Source organism: Chelon labrosus (genome assembly GCF_963514085.1).
Source record: "Chelon labrosus genome assembly, chromosome: 7".
NCBI classification, from domain to species: Eukaryota; Metazoa; Chordata; class Actinopteri; order Mugiliformes; family Mugilidae; genus Chelon; species Chelon labrosus.
This window is the reverse complement of record NC_140343.1, coordinates 13,851,658-13,870,690: the sequence shown is the minus strand read 5'-3', so window position 1 is coordinate 13,870,690 and position 19,033 is coordinate 13,851,658. Positions and strand designations below refer to the sequence as shown.

General features: G+C 42.8%; 1 protein-coding gene across 2 annotated transcripts; it reads left to right on the top strand.

The window, feature by feature from the left end:
* The first annotated feature begins 89 nt into the window (after nucleotides 1-89).
* Nucleotides 90-8,315, top strand: safb (scaffold attachment factor B). Of its 2 annotated transcripts, none has more exons than XM_084547563.1 (21): nucleotides 90-364; nucleotides 666-762; nucleotides 1,937-2,001; nucleotides 2,087-2,338; nucleotides 2,430-2,477; nucleotides 2,583-2,622; nucleotides 3,423-3,822; nucleotides 4,185-4,228; nucleotides 4,317-4,423; nucleotides 4,535-4,684; nucleotides 5,096-5,184; nucleotides 5,425-5,474; nucleotides 5,568-5,647; nucleotides 5,824-5,966; nucleotides 6,055-6,160; nucleotides 6,294-6,490; nucleotides 6,633-6,810; nucleotides 7,440-7,504; nucleotides 7,617-7,675; nucleotides 7,779-7,833; nucleotides 7,919-8,315. In XM_084547563.1, exons 1-21 carry the CDS (start codon nucleotides 212-214, stop codon nucleotides 8,034-8,036), a joined length of 2,496 nt encoding a protein of 831 aa, XP_084403689.1. In that variant the 5' UTR covers nucleotides 90-211; the 3' UTR covers nucleotides 8,037-8,315. The 2 variants fall into 2 exon arrangements, with proteins under 2 accessions (XP_084403689.1, XP_084403688.1); XM_084547562.1 differs by having other exon boundaries at nucleotides 6,055-6,175.
* The last annotated feature ends 10,718 nt before the right edge of the window (nucleotides 8,316-19,033 follow it).

Genomic DNA, 19,033 nt, shown 5'->3' with positions numbered 1-19,033 from the left:
AGCGCTTATAAATAATGCAGCTCTCTCCTATGCGGGTCTCTGCACTGTCACCGGACTGCGCTTGCGCGGTGACGTCAACTTGCCTCACGTCGTCCGCCATTTTGTAGTCGTTTTGCAAGCCTTGTTGCTTCCATCCGTGGTGCAGCATCAGTAAATAAAGATCTGAAAGGGACTGTTTCACGCTGAAGGGGTGTATTTGCGGACTAAAGCGATGGCTGACCCATCAGCAGACCTGGAAGTTCCGGAGGGCGCAGAGGTTCGCAAACTGTCGGAGCTGAGAGTCATCGATCTGAAGGCCGAGCTGAAGAAACGAAACCTGGACACCACGGGCGTTAAGAGCGTGCTGTCGGAGCGTCTGAAAAAGGTCCCTGTCTGCTTGTCTTGTAAATCGCTTGTGCATTGAATGTTCCGGAGTATGAAGCTAATCTTGGCCTCACAGATGCCTGAAGTCCTAGTTTTGCGAATGCATAATTTCAGTCTAACCGCCGAAGCTAACTATGCTAAGCTAACGAGGCCCGTTGATCTGAATTGACCTGTGCTAACCCCACAGCTAGCATAGCGATATCGTTTACAGCTTTTACATAATTGACCCAGAGTTTGTTTTAAACTGCTGTTGAGTTGTACAGTGGAAGTGTGCGTAGTTATGTTCGTCTCTCTTCAAACAGGCAATCGAGGACGAGGGTGGAAATCCAGACGAGATTGTTGTCGCCTCGGAGTCTACCCCTAAAAAGGCTAATGCTACAGCTAAACGAGCTGCCAAAGGTGAGCTTTGCATGGGATTTGACACCAGGTAACCCCAAACTGTAGACACGGGGTTTGTTGCGTTTTATTCTGATGTGGCTTTTAAATTTAAAGTGTTTATAAAACAGAAGGACATGTTTTATCCTCAAAAGACTGTCACCTAGTGTCACCATAGCATGTTAACGTTCAAACTGGTTGGAGACGTTAAGACATAACATTTTGGACGTGCTACTTTGAGAGTGGTCAATATCCCTCTGGTGATTATGGGTTTCCTGAGTAATATGTTTCAGATAATAATGTGTTCATTGTCCACTTGCAATAAAACAAAACAAAAAAAAGTCCTATGTTTAAAGGTTTTTCTGAGCAAGAGGGATTAAAATATGAGTTTAGATGGTTGGTAGTTAACAGCTGCATGTCAAACATTAGCTATTCTACTTTTGTTTAAGGAAAAAATGCTAACTTTTGCTCTAAATCCTCGCTCATGATGTTCAGTTTATGTTGAATGAGCGTAACAAAGATGGTAACTCGGCTGTACGACTCAGAGGATGTAGCTTGTGGTGCTGTTAAACTGGGTTGAATTAAACAAGTGTTTTTGTTGTGTAGCCCTGGATTGTGGAGGGTGGCACGGGAATCAATTGTCGCTCCCATCCCATCCCGAGCCCACAAAAATACTCCCATCATATCCCGATCACGCGACTGCCCCCCTGTCAGTCCTGTCCCTCCAAATCCCGAGAGAAAGACTCCCAAATCCGGTCCCGCTCCCTATGTTGTTGTCTAAGTTATCAGACTCTGTTGCCCAACTTGCCCCCCTGTAGTATGTTTGGTTAATCGCGGTCAAATCACTGAGGTTGCCTCGGAAATTTAGGCTACACTTAGACTATACATGCGTCATTTTTTTTAATTTAATCTCCGTCCCGCTCCCGTTGATTATTTGCTCTAACCCGTCCCTATCACGAAAAATTGTCACCCTCTACTGGATTGTCAAAATAATGAAAACACGTGTCAGTACAACCCAGTATAATTCAATAGTACTACAAACCACAACCTGAAAAATTAAAAAGAAAAATACACAGTTAAATCAACAGCTCTCTGTTATGTTAAACCAATGCTGAATACCAGAATCCATTGCAGTGGATTATTTGTGATACTCGTCTCAAATGAATACTTGGTCTAAACTAAAGCGTGTTTTCTGTAGATTCCAAGCAGGAGAATGATGGACCAGAGGACAACACTATGGAGGAAGATTCCCAAGAAGGACAGGTGAGTTTGTTGAAAAAAATGCACCGCTGCCGCAACGCAAAGCTTTTGCACAGCTCCTCTTGACGCCCTTGCTCTCTGCCTCCAGGAGGATCTGCAGGACGATCATGACGACATGCAGGACGAGCATGAGAACATGCAGGAGATGGACATCCTCGAGATGAACGTCCTGGACGACACGGAGAATGACAACGGGGTTCCGGTTGAGCACTACGAGAACGACGCGGAGAACTTTTACGCCGAGGACGATGCATTGTTAAACGAAGAGGACGATGCATTGTTAAACGAAGAGGACGACTGCAGGGCCTTTGACTCAGAAGATCGCACAAGAGGTCCAGAGGTGAGACAAAGTTGATACGAACTTTTAAGAAGATCCTCTCTGTTTACATATCAAGATTTAATGTTATGTCTGTTTGTATTTATCCCAACAGATGGACGAGTCTGAGAGGTTGGATAAGGATGAAGATGTGGCGTGTACGGTAGGTTCACTCATAAATATTTTTGATGTACGTAAAGTTTTGTAATCAATGCTAAAAGTACGTTGCTCAAACATTTTCATAAAAATCCAATTTTCTTTGTTCAAGGCTCAGGATCCAGATGTGGGTGATGTGAAAGAAGAAACAGGTACTGTAGAAAACGGCTTATCGAACTCCGTTAGCAGTGTTGAGCTTGGAAATGCAAACACTTAATCCAGTTTAGTTTCAACTAGGAGGGGAGACTGGAAGACCAAAGGGAATTGCTGGCTTTGTGTTGAAGGTTGCTTAACCACAATTAATAGTTGTTCATATGTAAATATTGGTCAAGTTACCGTCTGCTGAAACAGCTGTGGTTAACAATTTGATGCACACTGACAGCAATTGCATTTAAAAGTAAGGGAGGTTTGGTTTGAGCTGTTGCAGGTGATTGCAGTGTTTCTAGGTTCGCCACATGAAGATCAAGACAACGAAGATACCTCAAGAATTATCGTCTGTTACAACTTTTTAAAGACACTGACTCAGAAATCAGCTGGACATGAAACTGCTGGACTTGAGCTGACGATCCGGTCGATATAAATGGACACTGTAAACGTGAAGGCTAAAAGAAGATGGACTGCAGCGAGCCTTTGCTGCTACACTGCTGGTCTTGTGGCACTCTTCAGCACTGAACTCTTTGTCTGCTTTGGATCAGGTGAACAGAGTGAAGTGGTTCAGCTCGATGGCGAGCCACAGTTTCAGCCCCATTAGTTGCTTGGTTGTCCTCCAGCCTTTGGACTCTCTTCCAGTCTCTCGCTAGGGTCTAGTTCATCGCTGTAATACATAATTCTAAAAGCACAGGCCAGTGGTTCATGACGTTCCTAATCCAGGCCTTGCCAGTTCCTCGTTAACCATTGATGTGTTTCAGAAGTGATTAAACTCTGTGCCATTCTATTCCTGTTAAATCCGTAGAAAATGACAAAGTAGCCGGGTCTTGTTTATCTGAGCCACTTAACGAAGACCGCCACGAGACGAGCCCTGAAGACGAGCAAGGTGCCACCGCCGGAGGGGAAAACAATATGTCCAACAAGGCCGCCCTTGGAGATACGGACACCGACAGGGATGTTGTGGAGACTGATGCCAAAGAGGTTGGGGACACGCAGAATGTCCCAGAAGAGACATTTGACTCTGAAAACAAAAGCTCGCAGGCTGTTAGTGTAAGCGAACAAGGCGGCACGGGTGAAACTGTTGATTCAGAAATGGGGTCTAAGAAGGGGGAGGAGGATAAGAAGACAGAAGAGGAAGCTGCTGCCGATTCAGCCTCCACAGTGAAAGAGTCCTCTTCTGTAGAGGGCGATGATCAGAAAAAGAGGTTTGTTGCTTTCTGTATACTAGAAACCAAAATGGTTATCTCTGTTGCATTGGCCCCCTTTGTGCTAGCAAAATTTGGATGCTCTTTTGGAGGTAAAATCGATCTGTGCATTTGTCTGTTTTCATTTGTCATTCCTTGCACTCACGTATCCCACTTTATTATCCATTAATGAGTAATGTACTGGGATTGTCAGAAGGCATTGTTCCGTTTATTCACCGTTAAATCACTGCACTACGGTACATGATGGGTTGATCGCTGTAAGTAATGTGTTATACCAAACAACAAGCAAAACGTGTGTGCCATGAGATCGCAGATGTCCCTTACTGTTGTGTATTTAGGGTGTTTTTTTTCTTTGTCTCTAGCCCTGAGGAAAAAGATGACAAGACAGAGTCAAAAGATGAAAAGGGTGAGTGAACAAAGTGATTTGTTTTCCGGCTGTGGTCTCAGTTTCGCTGCATATATGCTCATTAACGTGTTACGAAACATGTGTGCAGCCACTGGAGGTGCTGCAGCAAGCACTAGCAGGAATCTGTGGGTCAGTGGTCTCTCCTCCACTACCAGAGCGACTGATCTGAAGGCCCTTTTCAGCAAATATGGCAAGGTACGTGTGTGGAAAACAGTCTCTCGCCAATGTCGCGTGTTATTTTTGCCCCGCCAGTTTCATATAAAAAGTAATAATGTATGGTTTTACACGATTTCGCGTTCCCTGCAGGTTGTCGGAGCTAAGGTGGTGACCAACGCCAAGAGCCCCGGGGCTCGCTGCTATGGCTTCGTCACCATGTCGAACATAGAGGAGGCCACCAAGTGTGTCAGCCACCTTCACAGGACTGAGCTGCACGGCAAGATGATCTCGGTGGAGCGGGTAAGTGTTGTAAAAAGATTTGTGCTTTGTGTGCATTCATGTGTCCTGCAGTAATTAAAGGTTTCACACAGACAGTTACAAAAGTGTGAGTTCAGTCATGTGTGATAAAATATTAGTTTTCTGTAGTTTCTTGTGGTGATGGAGTTTATTTTTAACAATTGTCATTTGATTAGATTGGATAGATACTTTATTTATCGAAATTTAGTGTCCAGTAGCTTTATCACATAAAACAGATATAAAGATATTATGCTGTTTGAAATAATATACAGTATTGGCAGCAATGACCAAAGTCCAGTTGTTTCCTCACAGGATGACCAATGAATCTTTAACATGCATGAGATTAGACTATCACCAACGAGAGAGCTTCTAACTTTTGAAATTTGAAATGTGTTTCTGTTTTACACATTGTAGGCAAAAAACGAGCCTGCAGGGAAGAAGCCAGCAGACAAGAATGACACCAAGAAGTCTGGCAGCGACAGGAGACACTCCTCTGACTCCAAGTAAGTCTGCAGGTTGCTACATGTTTGATTAAAGTCTCTCTAAAACTTACAGCCCCGTCAGGTTATCTTGGTTTGGTGTGTGTGTATGTTTTTAGCACAGATCTGCCCTGTGATAGTTGGTGTTAGAGTAAAAACCCTTCACGCTCATGTGAATGAAGAGAGGATAAGCTATCAACTCCACTATTGATGTTTAGATATTGATCTCAGACGTCTCACCGTTTTAAAACATTTTTTTTACAGATCTGATGGAAAAGATGAGAAATCTGAAGGAGAAGGAAAAGATGGCAAAGGTAAGAAATGTGGGATAATTTCCAGTTTGTACACAACCAGCTTAATAAATCTCAAACATATTCTTACATGCTTAACTTTTTGCCATTCGGCAGGACGAAATGAGAGGACTGTAGTTATGGACAAGTCCAAGGGAGAGCCTGTCATCAGCGTCAAAGCCAAAAGCAAGGACAGGGTAAGTAAATATTCCCCCTGAAACCGGGGTCTCTCTAATTTTTTAGCCATATTGTCGACTCAGATTGGCCGTTTACATCCAAGTGTCCTGACAGTATCCAGATTAGAGCCATTGCATGTAGATTGGTCGAAGATGGATTTGTATTTTATCTTCCTAAATGCTTTTCTTCTCTGCAGAGCACAAAGAGTCGCGACCGCAAGTCGTCCAGCAAAGAGGCGAAAGACATCCTGTCGTTTGACCAGATCAAGGAGCAGAGGGAGAGGGAGAGGCAGAGGCAACGAGAGAGGGAGATCAGGGAGGTCGAGAGACGCAGATTCACGTAAGGATCATGCCAACTACAATGGGCATTAATAATACACCAGTTCTTAATAAAGAGTTGTTGAGATTAATCACTCGTTTTCCTTCAGTGGCCGTGATCGTGACAACCGTCCAGACCGTGAGCGCGAGCGAATCCGTCTGTTCCGCGAGAGCGAGGAGAGGAAGCACTTAATGCGAAAGAGACATTGGCTGGAGGTACCGATGCATGAAGTAATTTTAGTGAGGACGAGCTTTCTTCCTCGCTGTCATTTTTTTCTTCCCACATTCACTCATCTTTGTTCTGTTATCAGTTCATGCTATATGCTTATGTATATGATTTATTTGCCAGTCTGAGAGGCAGCGCCTGGATGCAGACCGCATGGAGCGTCAGTTCCTGGAGCGTGAAAGGCTACGCATAGAGTACGAGAGGCGGCGCGAACAGGAAAGGATTCTCAGGGAGCGTGAGGAGCTGAGACGGCAGCAGGAGCAGTTGCGCTATGAGCAGGACCGACGCCCTCTCAAGAGGCCTTTTGACGTGGACAGCAGGTATTCAATAACGCAGCGCAGTGACATAATGATGGATCCTTAGCCAGAGGTACATTGCTGTTAAAAATTTACCAGTGACTGTGAGAGCAGTACTTCTCCGAATACCGTAGATATCAACTGTGATTGTTAATGCTCTTGTCAGGAAAGACGAGTGGCCTGAGAAACGCATGGCCATGGATGACCGATACAGCCGCTCAGACTTTGGTCGGCAGGAACGTTATCAGGACTTTGATCACAGAGATCGGGGGCGTTACCAGGACGATGTATTGATTGACCGACGGGACAACACTCGTAGTATGGGAGCTGACAGAGATGGCCAGGTAAGAGTTGTGAATCCTCCCCTGATGTATTTTAAATAAAACAAAAACTTGTCACGTGATGTTTTCATTGCTGTCACTGTGATTCTGTAATTCACAATCTTAAGTATCACAGAAGTCTAAAATGCATTACAGTAAACCCACTTAACGGGGAATTACTGTTTTTTTATAACCTGGACCTTATTTCTGGCATAAAATACGATCGTTTACTCACCCAAATAACTTTGGTATGGGTGAAATAAACGAGTTTTACGGCAGATAATGCGTTATTTAAAGGCTGCGTTTGGGTGCCCCAGTCACTCCCACTAAATGGAAATACGCGGCACTCCGCTGGATCTAAATATCTTCCGAACGACTTCAAATGACACCAATGTTATATGGGTGAGTAAACGGTCCTATTTTATGCCAGAAATAAGGTCCAGGTTGTAAAAAACGGTTATTCCTTTAAGTTAAATAGCTTCTTTTTGTTTCGACAACAGTCATTGGTGTGTGAATACCATAGATAAGCACCCATGTTTGTTGTGGTGCACAGCTCCCTAAAGAAAGTAAAATATCAATATTTGAAGCCTAACGTTTGTTGCACTTGCATGGAAACATAATGTGAGTTTTATTCATCTTGTCTTCTCTCGCAGCACTTCTCAGACAGACACGGAAGAGACTCCTGGGGCGGAGGCTACGACAAGCGTATGAATCCCAGGTAACACGCTGGCTTCAGTTCACGTCATAAAAACACTCAAAACTCTTTTTCATCGAGGAGGAAAAAGTGTGAACAATATTTTCATCTTTTTTTTTTGTTTTGTTTTTTTAAGGGAGGGTGGTCGTGACTGGGACTCTGGGAGGAAGATCGATGGAGACAGGACATGGCAAAGTAAGCCATACACCTTGAAACCACCCTCTTAATATTAATGTTAATAGAGCTGAAAGTATGGTGGTCTTAATCTGTGTGTCTGATGTTCCCTTTTCACTTCCAGGTAGAGATGGTGCTATCCCAGGCCAGAGCCACATAGCACGTGGAGGAATGGCAGGGTCAGTAGATTATGGATTACGTCTCCTCTGATGGTATATACATTTTTAACAGCATAGTTGATCATGGTGTGTATTCCTTCACCAGGCGTGGAGGCTACATGAACACGGGGACGTCGCAGTCTCTCTCAGGAGCTCTTAACAGGCAGAACCAGCTGATGCAGGGCGGTGGGCTGCAGGGAGGAGCTTTTGGTCGACGATACTGATGTCTGTCCGTTTCAAAGGGTCATTTCTTCAAGGATGTGACCATCCTTTTGTACATTTTTAAAAAAAAATCTTTTTTTTTGCCCACAATTACCATTGATACTTGATGTAAACAGTTTTTTTTTTTTTTTTGTGATTTAGTGATCTGCCATCTATTCTACCATTCACTTCTACCTTGTCTGTATAAATCAAAGGTCTTGTATGTACGAGCTGACTCGTGTGTCAGAGTCAGATCTGTGTGTAATAAATTCAGATGTTTATTAGACACCTAGGTTGATGGACCTAACCTCACAAGTCTCCTCTTTGAATCCCCTGTCGTGTTAAATAAATTTTGGTTGCAGGTTATTCTTTCAGAGCTTCAGGTTTCGTGCCGACATCGTACTTTTTAAAAACACAGATGCTTGGTGACATTTTGCTGCGGATGAAGATGTTTTTAAACTAATCTAGATAGTCTGTTCATTTCAAGAATGTCTGGTCTTGGTATTTTTTTAATTGTGTGCTTTATAAAACGTTTTGTTTTTCTTGTCCTTCAGTTGACGGTGTTTATTTTAAGACCATGCTCAGTGGAAGCTGGAGTCTTGTAAAAAAAAATTCACAGTTCAAGTACAATAAAAGGATTTTTCATCAATTTGCAGTGGTGCTACTAAAACAAACTCTCCCAGCTCATATTTTCAGCATTTTCCGAGACTCACCCTGAAAGCCCCTAAAGTTAAAATAATTATTTTACAGTTCATACTCTATTTTGTAATTAAGTCTACAAGATGGACGAAGAAATTTGGTAGTATGATTTAAATTTAGAGTTAAAAATGTGGATTGAGATTTGGAAATGCATTTGGTCTTTTAATTGAGTTGTTTTTTTGTTTTGTTTTTTTCGTATTTAGAAGCCAGTCTTCTAGATAATTACTAGGCAATATCTAAGGACGGGATGAAGTGCAGCAAAAGAAGAAATCACTTATAGCTAAAGATCTATTCATTCTGATCAGCCAAAGTGGATCAAACACATTACAGGGAATCTTCTGTTTTTTACAACCTGGACCTTATTTCCGCCATAAAATACAATAGCAATATAACTTGTGTATTTGTAGTCGTTCGGGAGATAATTAGATCTGTGTATATCCACATAGTGGGAGTGACTGGGGCACCCAAACGCAGCCTCTAAATAACGCATTATCTGCCTCAAAACTCGTTCATTTCACCAATATTTTGTTATCGGATGCTAGTGCTATTCCCCGTTGAGTCCGGATTTACCAGTTATCATCTGGGATCTGTAGGTCAATTTACAGATTTACGGAGTAGCAAATTACAGGTAAACAAGCTGACTGTCGCGGGTGCGTGCTGCACTCAGAGATGACATCATCCAGGTCAGAAGACATCATACGGGGTCTGTAGGTCAATCAACAGACCCCAGATGATGATAACAGCTAACATCGGACTCAATGGAGAATAGTATTAGCGTACAATAACAAAATATTGGTGAAATGAACGAGATTCGCAGCAGATAATGCGTTATTTCGAGGCTGCGTTTGGGTGCCCCAGTCACTCCCACTATATGGATATACGCGGCGATCCGCTGGATCTAAATATCTTCTGAACGACTCCAAATGACACCAAAGTTATATGAGTGAGTAAATGATCGTATTTTATGCCAGAAATAAGGTCCAGGTTGTATAAAACAGTAATTCCCCTTTAACATGCTACCAGTTGAAGGACATACTGTACACCTTACATTGTTCAATGTATGTAATGACATTAAAGTTTGGGACGAGTTAGTTTGTAGATGTTTTAAAGGCAGTAGAGTCAAATCTTTCCATTGATAAATGTGTTCTGCGACTCAGATTAGCGCAGGAAAAGATAAAGTAGAGTTGATGGAAGTTTGGTTACTGACCAACTGGATTCATCCACAGGATTTAAATACAAATCAAACTATCGCATGTCTGTTATGTCATCCACTACATGGCCTGATCCGTGATCTGTGCTATACATACTCATGTTGTGTCCTCTTCCCAGACTTGGCACTGCATACACTTTAACCTCTGTACTTCACACTCATAGGAGATGAGTACAGCAGCTGTCAGTGCTGGCTTAGAGATGACTTCCAGATGCAGCTCCTTCCTTCTCCAAAAGTGAAGCGGGGGAGAAAGGGAACTCTGACTTCATTTATCTATTACTAGCTCCAAAATGAAACGTGGTTCCTGTTTTTCAGCAGATACTTTCCTCTCTCAAGACTCTGCTGATCATGTGTCATTGAGGTAAATGTCAACCAGGGTGAAGGGTGATGCCATTGTACGAATATAGCGGGGAAAGAACCTGGCATCAGGCTGTTTATGGCCTCAAAGTTGAAAAACAATGTACAATACCAGCGTGAATAACATGATAGAGGTCACTGAAGTTAAGAGTTTATAGCGTACAATATTAAACCACACAATAAATGAAGTCAGAGCATTTAAAAGTTCCATTTAATTAAAACAAACACATTCTCCACGTCATGTTGCCTCCTTTACTGTCCACCACATTTGTTGGATAAATAAATTTTTCGTTTCATTTACCTGTATCCTTTTTATTTTCGCCCACTAGAGGGCAGCACATAGTTGTAAACTGAACCTCCTCCTTGTCATTTTCATTTATTGTGCATTAGGTAAACCTTATTATGGTCTTTATATGGCTGTTAGAACAACTGTAAAAATAAAAACAGCCTGAATACAGACAGATTATTTAATTTATTTGCATTTGTGCATCAGAAGTGCCCGGAAACTCCTGCGTACATGTGGATATGAGCGACAACAGGACAGGGGCATAGAGGACATAATGAGGACATGCACCTTTCAGGGCCTCCTTTACGCCCTTACTGACCACTCCTCAACTGCAAATAACCCACCAGATGTGGAGCAAACAGCTTAAATCGACACGATGTGTGCTGAGAAGAAGAAAACACCAGCTAGACCTTTGAGATGGATGAATTATGTCTAGGCAAACACCCGCTCAAACACTAGCAAGAATGCACTCACAAGTGCACGCCGCTGATCCTCAGTGTCACCCCCTCGCTGTGAGACATCATTTACCCAGATTCCTGGCCTCTGGAAAATGTTTATTTTCTGTGATGTCTGCCCTTACAAGTTTTCTAAGTGGAGTGCCCTTGGAGTCTATGTGCCTGTTGTGTCTCTCTCCTGCGTTTCCTTGTATATTTCTTTTGTACAGAAGCGAACAGGTCACTGCCTGCAGCTGCAATTATCTGAATCAGATGTTTTAGTGACTCAGCAGGATATGTAATTCAAGGTGATTAATGAAATGTTTGCTGGCCTTGATCTTTTTCACTGCAACATGAAATATTTTAGTCAGCTTGGAAATTTAGTAGATTTATTTCCTCTAAAAGTCTTACGATCACATGTCACAGAGGGGTTCCATGGCAAACTTTGGACTTTATTAAGACCAGATGGTAAAGGGCAACTTAACCGATGGATCTGATATTTGGGTCTTATCTCTTAAAACTACCCATTAGCTGCACACAGTCTTTTTTCATGCCCATAAATGGAGTTTTAATAGGTTATCTGAGATGTACAGTCGGAGCCAGAGACACGCCTCTGTCCCTACACATGAGAGAGAGTCCAACATGTTGGAATTAACATCATACCACACAGCAGGTACTCAGGGAGATCTCTTATTGCGTTGATCGGTTCTTGTCTCTGAGAAAGAATTAGTGCATGTGAGATGCTGGGGCAGGAAGGATGAAGCAGGGTTGAAGTGTAATCTAATGCCCCTCTGAAAGGCTCCAGACCTGAGACCACCACAGGTGGATCCATGAGGAGCTTCCTTGGACAACTGAGGGAAAACAAAGCTGAGACAACATGCATGTTATGTTTCAGCTGAAGTTCAGAGTGAAAGCTTAGCCTGAAAGAAAGACAGCAAGCTCTGCCGAGGCTTAGCAATCTGGGATGTAGAGAGCAGTAAAGAACAGGTAGAAACAAATTACTAGTTGCAATATACAAAAAATGTCAAGCTAAATATTACACATAGACAACAGAGCTCAAAATGAAAACACCCATTAGTTACTTTATTAAACATTGTTAGTCTCCAGTAGTTTGACACTATTCTAAGAGTATTTAAATATTTTAGAAAATAAAAATCACTGCAGCAAAACAACATAGATCTGTTTGATAAGATGGATGAACCGTCCATGACAGCACCCACAGGATTCCTGAAAATGGTTTTGAAGGTGTGGCATTGTGGTATTTCCTGACTCCTGGCTAACACAAAAAGGTTGAAAAGATGCTAGTAACCTGTGAGGGCTCCCACCTTTCATTCAGTGCAGCCATGGCCATCATGTATACATGTAAACACGTCATTTAGATGAAAAACCCCAATCATTTTCATGAATGTGTAGATTTGATAAAGAGACCAAAACCACAGAGGTTTATTGGAGCTTTTGGAGCTAGCCTCAAGTGAAGTACTGCAGTTTTTGGCACTTCCCCATTCATGTTCTCATCCTCAGATGTTGCTGCTTGGTCAAACCCATATTTACCCCTTAGTTGGACAGCTGAAAGTTCAGCCTACGTGCTTCTCAACACAAAGTGCGGGAACTTAGGACTTGTGTACTTGGTAGTACCTGCTTGACAAGTTAGACCCTGAAGTACGAACTCCATATGCTCATCTGGGACGTCTGGCTGTGCCAAGAACATGCAAGTTACCTTCCGCGTCTTTAATAAAATGGGCTGGGCAAGAACACATCTGGGCGTCGGGACTGTGTTTGGTCAGATGCAATGAATTGGAGCGTTACCAGGACAGCGACTGATGATGTTTCTGCAAGTCCACAAGAACACAAGTACAAACAAGAATGTGTATTGAGAAATGCTTTTTTCAGATTCACACATGCTGCGCCAGTGGTGGCTACATGTAGCCTCGAGGCCTTAGCAGAGATGAAGTGGCCTACAGATGCCTGAGTATACTTCAAGGCCTGTTAACTGATTGTAATGCAAAAAAACCCTTATGTTCCCTTATAAATCTACATCTAGGTGTACATCCAAAACACTTTCATCACAACGCACACACAGCTTTCCTATTTGGTATTTGGGAAAAAACAAAAAACAAAAAAAAACAGGCCAAGATATTTGATACCAAGAGACGCCAGTTCTGCTTTTGGATTCTTGATGATTCTGTTTAGTGTTGATACAACGAACAATCAGCCATGCAGAACACATGGCAGGCAGCTGGACAGTGGAATAAGAACAAAAACATCAACTTCAGACTTTACTGAAAAAAAAAAGAGAGCCCGACTGGGTTGTCAGACTCTGAGACCAAGAAGAGTGGAGGGTTAAACCTGCTGTATCCTCCTCTGAGGCTAAGACGAGGCTTCTGTTAGGAGGGAATCGGCATGAAAAATTCCTGCCAAGAGATAAAAAGCTTTAATAAATCAGCTCGCGTCCCAGTAAGTTCTGGCTAATACCTCAATAACAGTACAGCATGGAGTGAGTATACTCATTATCTAACAAAAATATACTATTGCATTCATTTTGAAGCTTAAACCCAGATGAAATCAATTTCAACATGCATCACTTAACTTTGATAAGCCTGTTTGTCTACACGGCAGCCTCATGTCACCACTGCCCCCAAGATGCTGGCATCTCCCGGAGCGAGTTATGAAACCTCTTCTCTCTGTTGAGTTGGGACATCAGTGCTTTGAGAAACTCCAGTCAGACCAGACTGCACACACACATCACCCCAGGTCTTCTTTTAACCGGTTGAATACTAGCATGACCAGCTGCCTTCATGGACGAAACACAGGACTCATTCAGGATTCTGGTCTGCTGCATTCCACTCATAACATACAGAGAAAAAAAAGGGGGCCAACAGTTCGCAAAAGAGCTTATGTAATCTACATGGATGGGATTGCAGGTTTAAGTGAGAGCATGATACAAGACAAGCGTGACCTTTTGACAGATAGTGTATGTGTGGGTTTTGGACAGAGCTCTACATGACCAGACTTACACATTTCAACAGATGTGTTTCAACAGATGCGGTTCCTGCAGTCCATTTGTTCTGCTGTGCGTTTGGTCACGTGTAATATTTTGCACATGCATGATAACTTGTGTGCACATACACGATGGCAGAAATGGATGGAGGAGCAAGTGCTCTGCAAGAGAGAAAAAAAAACACCACAGTTGGACCAAAAAATGTAAGATTTTATCTACTTTTTCTCTTGAGAAACCACTAACGGTCCATGCATAGGCCTCGATTTCACAGGAAGAAGCAAAAAGCAAGCATAGAAGTTCGTAAGGGGGGGAGCACACACCGCCGCACGCCATATAGACACCCAAACGTCCAGCTTGCACACACAGGCAAACACACACATAATTCACACATCAATTAGCTTCCTTGTTAAACTGCCGACACGAGTGTTTAACACAACCTCTTTATGTCACTCTTGAATGGAGGAATGAAATACCGCCTTCCTCTCTCACACACAAGCGCACACACACACACACACACTCCCCTCAGCTCTTTTACGACCTTATTGTGTCTTTTGTCAGAGACTCATTAAAGACTTAACTCCCCCCACTAAGGGGGCTTTCTTTCTTTCAGTCCTGCCCATCAAATCTGGCCCTACTAATTGAATGGGCAGTTACAGCTAAAATCAATCGTTGTGGTAGTTAATAAGAGCTTCCTCTTTATTTTTTAAGCCAGTAAATAAAGTGTGAAATGAGACAAGTAAGTTCGCTGAAGGTCTTTTCACCTCCTGTTACGTTTGGTCAGATATGGCAATGGAAGAGGGCGTTCAGATAAAAAAGAACACAATGTGATGAGCATCAGCAACAACAGTTAGAGAATGGCCTTGCAGGCACACCAATGTGTGCCACTGTACTATGCATACTGCATGCGCACACACTCTTATTTTGCTCAGAGAGATAAGGATAGGTTGCGAGAGATAGCAAGAAGATGACGGACACAAAAATAAATGTGCAAGGGGAATGAAAGAAGGAAAAGGGAATGCAGTTCCAGGAGAAGATGAACATTCATTGGTATTGAAACTTAGCATAAAACTAACTGCATAATCATCAGTCACTTCTACTGTCTGCAGACTCTGGATGTAACAGACGCTTTAGTGTGGAAGCCACATACTGTACACACATGGTGTAGCCTCCCTGCGACACAAGGGGCCTCCGCAAATTTGCCAAGAATATTTATGTTGCATCGGGCAGTGAAACCAAATCCTCCTTTTCCGTTTTTCCTAGAATCAGCATTCTCAGTGAGTCATCAGAATGAACGTTTACACTGACGACTTAATTTGGGTTGTGTGCGAGGCCGCTTAAACACGTGTTTACACGCACACGTTTCACTTTCAGGGGCTTTGAAGAAGCTGACTGTGTTGTTATTATTAGGACTTGAGGTGACCTGTAACTACACCTGCAGAGTGTGAGTTTTGCTACAGTTCACTTTTAATAGTTGAGTCGTGTGTAAACACTGGAGGCAGGAGAGAAAGAAACACGGCCGATAAGGAAACAGATGGGAAGTATTTATCCCTAATTTAAATATTTGAAATTAGTTCTGAAAGACCAGGCAGACCTGAAACGTCCAGCAGATTCATGAAGCGGTCTGCAAGGCTCGATGCTATAACAGCACCTCAGATGTGGAAACAGGGGAATGTGAACCAAATGTGCAGTCTTCAGGTTTGCATAAGATGAAAAAGCAACAACAGGAAAGTGAAGGAATTCCTCCTCAGCAGGAAATCTATATTCTCCCTGCAGTGATCTTTTAATTTCCTCAGCAGCTCACAGGGTTGGAGCCAAAACTAATTGGAACGTCAGACAGAGAATGACATTAAACTGCGACATGTTACGTCTGTACACAAGATAAAAGAAAACCACTGGGAATATGTGTGTTGTACTTTTGTTTGCCTCTAATCAGCAGCTCTGCTCAGAAGTGCTGAGAAAGCGCTTCCGCGAAGCTAAACATCAGTTCAACAACGCTGAGCGGGTGTGCCTCAGGCAGGATATTTATTCGTATCTGCCCTGTCGTTTATCATGACTGGTCTCCGTCTGGGTGAAGCACGCTCACCGCAGCAGGAGCGCAGATTGAGACGGAGATGAGAGGCTGAGGGATGGGCGTGGCGCCGTTGTCTAATCGCTGGGTTGAGCCTGCTTGGTCAGGCCTTAAGCATCACCTTCCTGACAATCACATGCACACACACACAACACAACACCTAAACATACATGGACATGTACGTATACTTGAAATGCAGATAAAAGACACTGGAGGCTATGTTTAGACAAAGCAAAAATAGAGTCGTTACTGAGGATATGAGTTCAGTTGCACAGAAAACTTGTTATTTATCCATGTAATTCACTCTTTATGTCTTACAATTAAATATGAGCCTCAAATAAACACAATGAAAATGGAAATTTCTCTTTCAAGGGCAGTCAAAGTGTAATTAGAGGGACTGTGATGAACATATTGCTTAGGACTGGTGCTATTAATGGTACATAAAGATGGATCAGCTGATAGAGTTCCTGAAGAGCAGTGTTGAAGCTCAGTGTCACGGCTCAAGCAGTCGCCATCTTGGTTTTGACTAGCTCTCATCTGATTCAAGAATGCGCAAAGCGGTGGTGCATGAATGGACTATTTACCAATAAAAAGGCTGTAAACATGTTTCTTTCTGCTATAAAGTTGGACATTTTTACATGGAGGTCTGTAGGGGTTGATTTTGGAGCCAGCTTCGAGTTGGTCGTATGAGGAGATGCATTTTTTTTTCTAGCACTTTTTTTTTTCTGTTTCTGTAGATTAAACAACATGGCGGGTGGTGAAGTTTCTCACGGAGAGCGTACTCTCTGAAGGACAGAGTGTATCACACGTGAAAACAGCGCTAATCCCATCTTTAATATCAAACACGCCATGCCACTGGGCTATCTGACAGCAGAGAGGATGTCATACAATAATATTTTGGTGGTACATTATCTAGGCCATAAGTCATTCTGTGTTTGCTTGCCTTGGCGGAGGTGTTCTCACGCAGGTGTTGTGGCCAGAGAATCATCGTAAAACTCAAACACGTTTCTCTCATGCCTGCTCGTAACCTCCATGTGTCTTTGATTTGTCTGCCGTTCCTGAGCTTCTTCGGTGCCCCACGGGCCACAAAGGGGTGTAACTACCACAGCTAAGTATGCACTTTGTGTCTTAGCATCTTGAATTGATTTATTTATGACATAATATGAAGGGGGAAATGTGCTTTCCGTTCTTTTTATTTATTTTTCCAGCTATCGGGGGGCATGGGACAAGACAGTTGTGCTTTGTCATTGTTTCGGAGTGGCAGCAGTGGTCAGGGTGCAATGGGAGAGAGGGCTTTGTAACACACCCAGACTTCTCAGATCCGTCGCCAATATCTTGCATGCGTGGATTATCACAGTGGGTCCCCAAGCGTGAGCACGTAGCAGACAACCAACCCCACACCAACAACACCCTCCAAAGAGAGTGATGTTTTTATTGTTATAAATCTCTGTTTAAAATGAGTTTAGGGTCATTTTGTACATCTTTGAATTAAGCTGTGTGATCTCTATTTGCTGTTAGTTACCTCTCGCTGTCATTTCCTCTTTCTTGCCATTGTATCTCTCAAGGACAGCAACAAAGAGGGAGGCCACACGCAGAGATAAGCATCAAAACAGTTTATTTAAATCAATCAAAATGATGGTACTAAGAAAATTAGTGTAAATCAGAAGAGTCATGCGTAAGTATGGGGAGGATGCAGTAGGCCTGGCTGAGAGAGAGCGAGACGCTGAGAAGGGCCGTCTTTTATGCCCTCCTACCAACCAAGCCCCACATGGGCAGGTGCACGCAGCAGACCGTCCCAGCTCTGCCTGAGAGCCAGCATCAAACGAAGGAAGAGAGTGGGATGGGTCGTCGCACGCTGCAGCTGAATTTTAGAATGTAATCGACGCACGAGATGAAGACCAGCTGCCACCACAAGGCCTGGCACAAAAATATCACATTACATACAAAATAAAATATTGTTTTGCCACAGGGATCACTTGTAGACTCCATCATTAACACATAGTAAACTCAGATTTATTAGTGAAAGTGATATTAAGAAAAACTGAAAGAGGAACGGAATCTGACCTTGTGACTGGGAATATTTTTCGAGAACCCAGGACTGTCTGGAAAGAAGTGGTGATAGTCTACCAGACTAACCTCGATATAAAGGAAATTAATTTTAACTCAATAGAACTGGAGCAAATTTTTGGTATTTTCAGAGCAGGAAAGACATTTGTATTTTACAGCTTAGAGGAAAATACTGCACTACTTGACACACTGTCGTTTGACGGCCATAGTTATCTGTTAATTCAAAACTTACTTAAGTAAGTAAGTAAATAAAGTGCTTTATTTGTCATTATACAACATTGTACAGCGAAATTGCATGGTCAGATGGAGGGTTAGTCCTGACCCGCTGCAACCAAGCGCACTGCCAGTGTGGGCCAGCCTGACCTAGCGCCTAGTAGCTACCTGTGTTTTTTGATGATGGTGGGAGGAAACCCAGGCAAACACAGAGAGAACATGCAAACTCCACACAGAAAGACCAAAGACCTTCTTGCTGTAAAACTACTAAATGTAAACTACTAAATGTAAACTAGTACTAAATGTAAAACTACTTACATTTATATTATAAATTCACATTTCGTTGACTCAATATAAGTCAAACAAGACTTTCCATTTCAATATAAACGTGAAATTCAGGTGTCAGACAACTTTCCAGTTATTCATCCTCTTCTGTCAACTTGATTGATAGCAGATAGCTGACACTCATGACACGGTGTAAGTGAAACCTTACGCCGAGCTGCAGCTCACTACAGAAAAAGGTTGTCAATGACCCAACCACCCACTCCACCCCCCCCCCCCCCCCAAGTTATTCAGGGCTCGGACAAAGTTTAATCTCCGCCCTCGGAACCTCCAGCCAATCACGTTTGGTTATTCAAATGAGCCACCCATAAAGATGACCTGGAGCGGCAACTGTGACAGACCATTA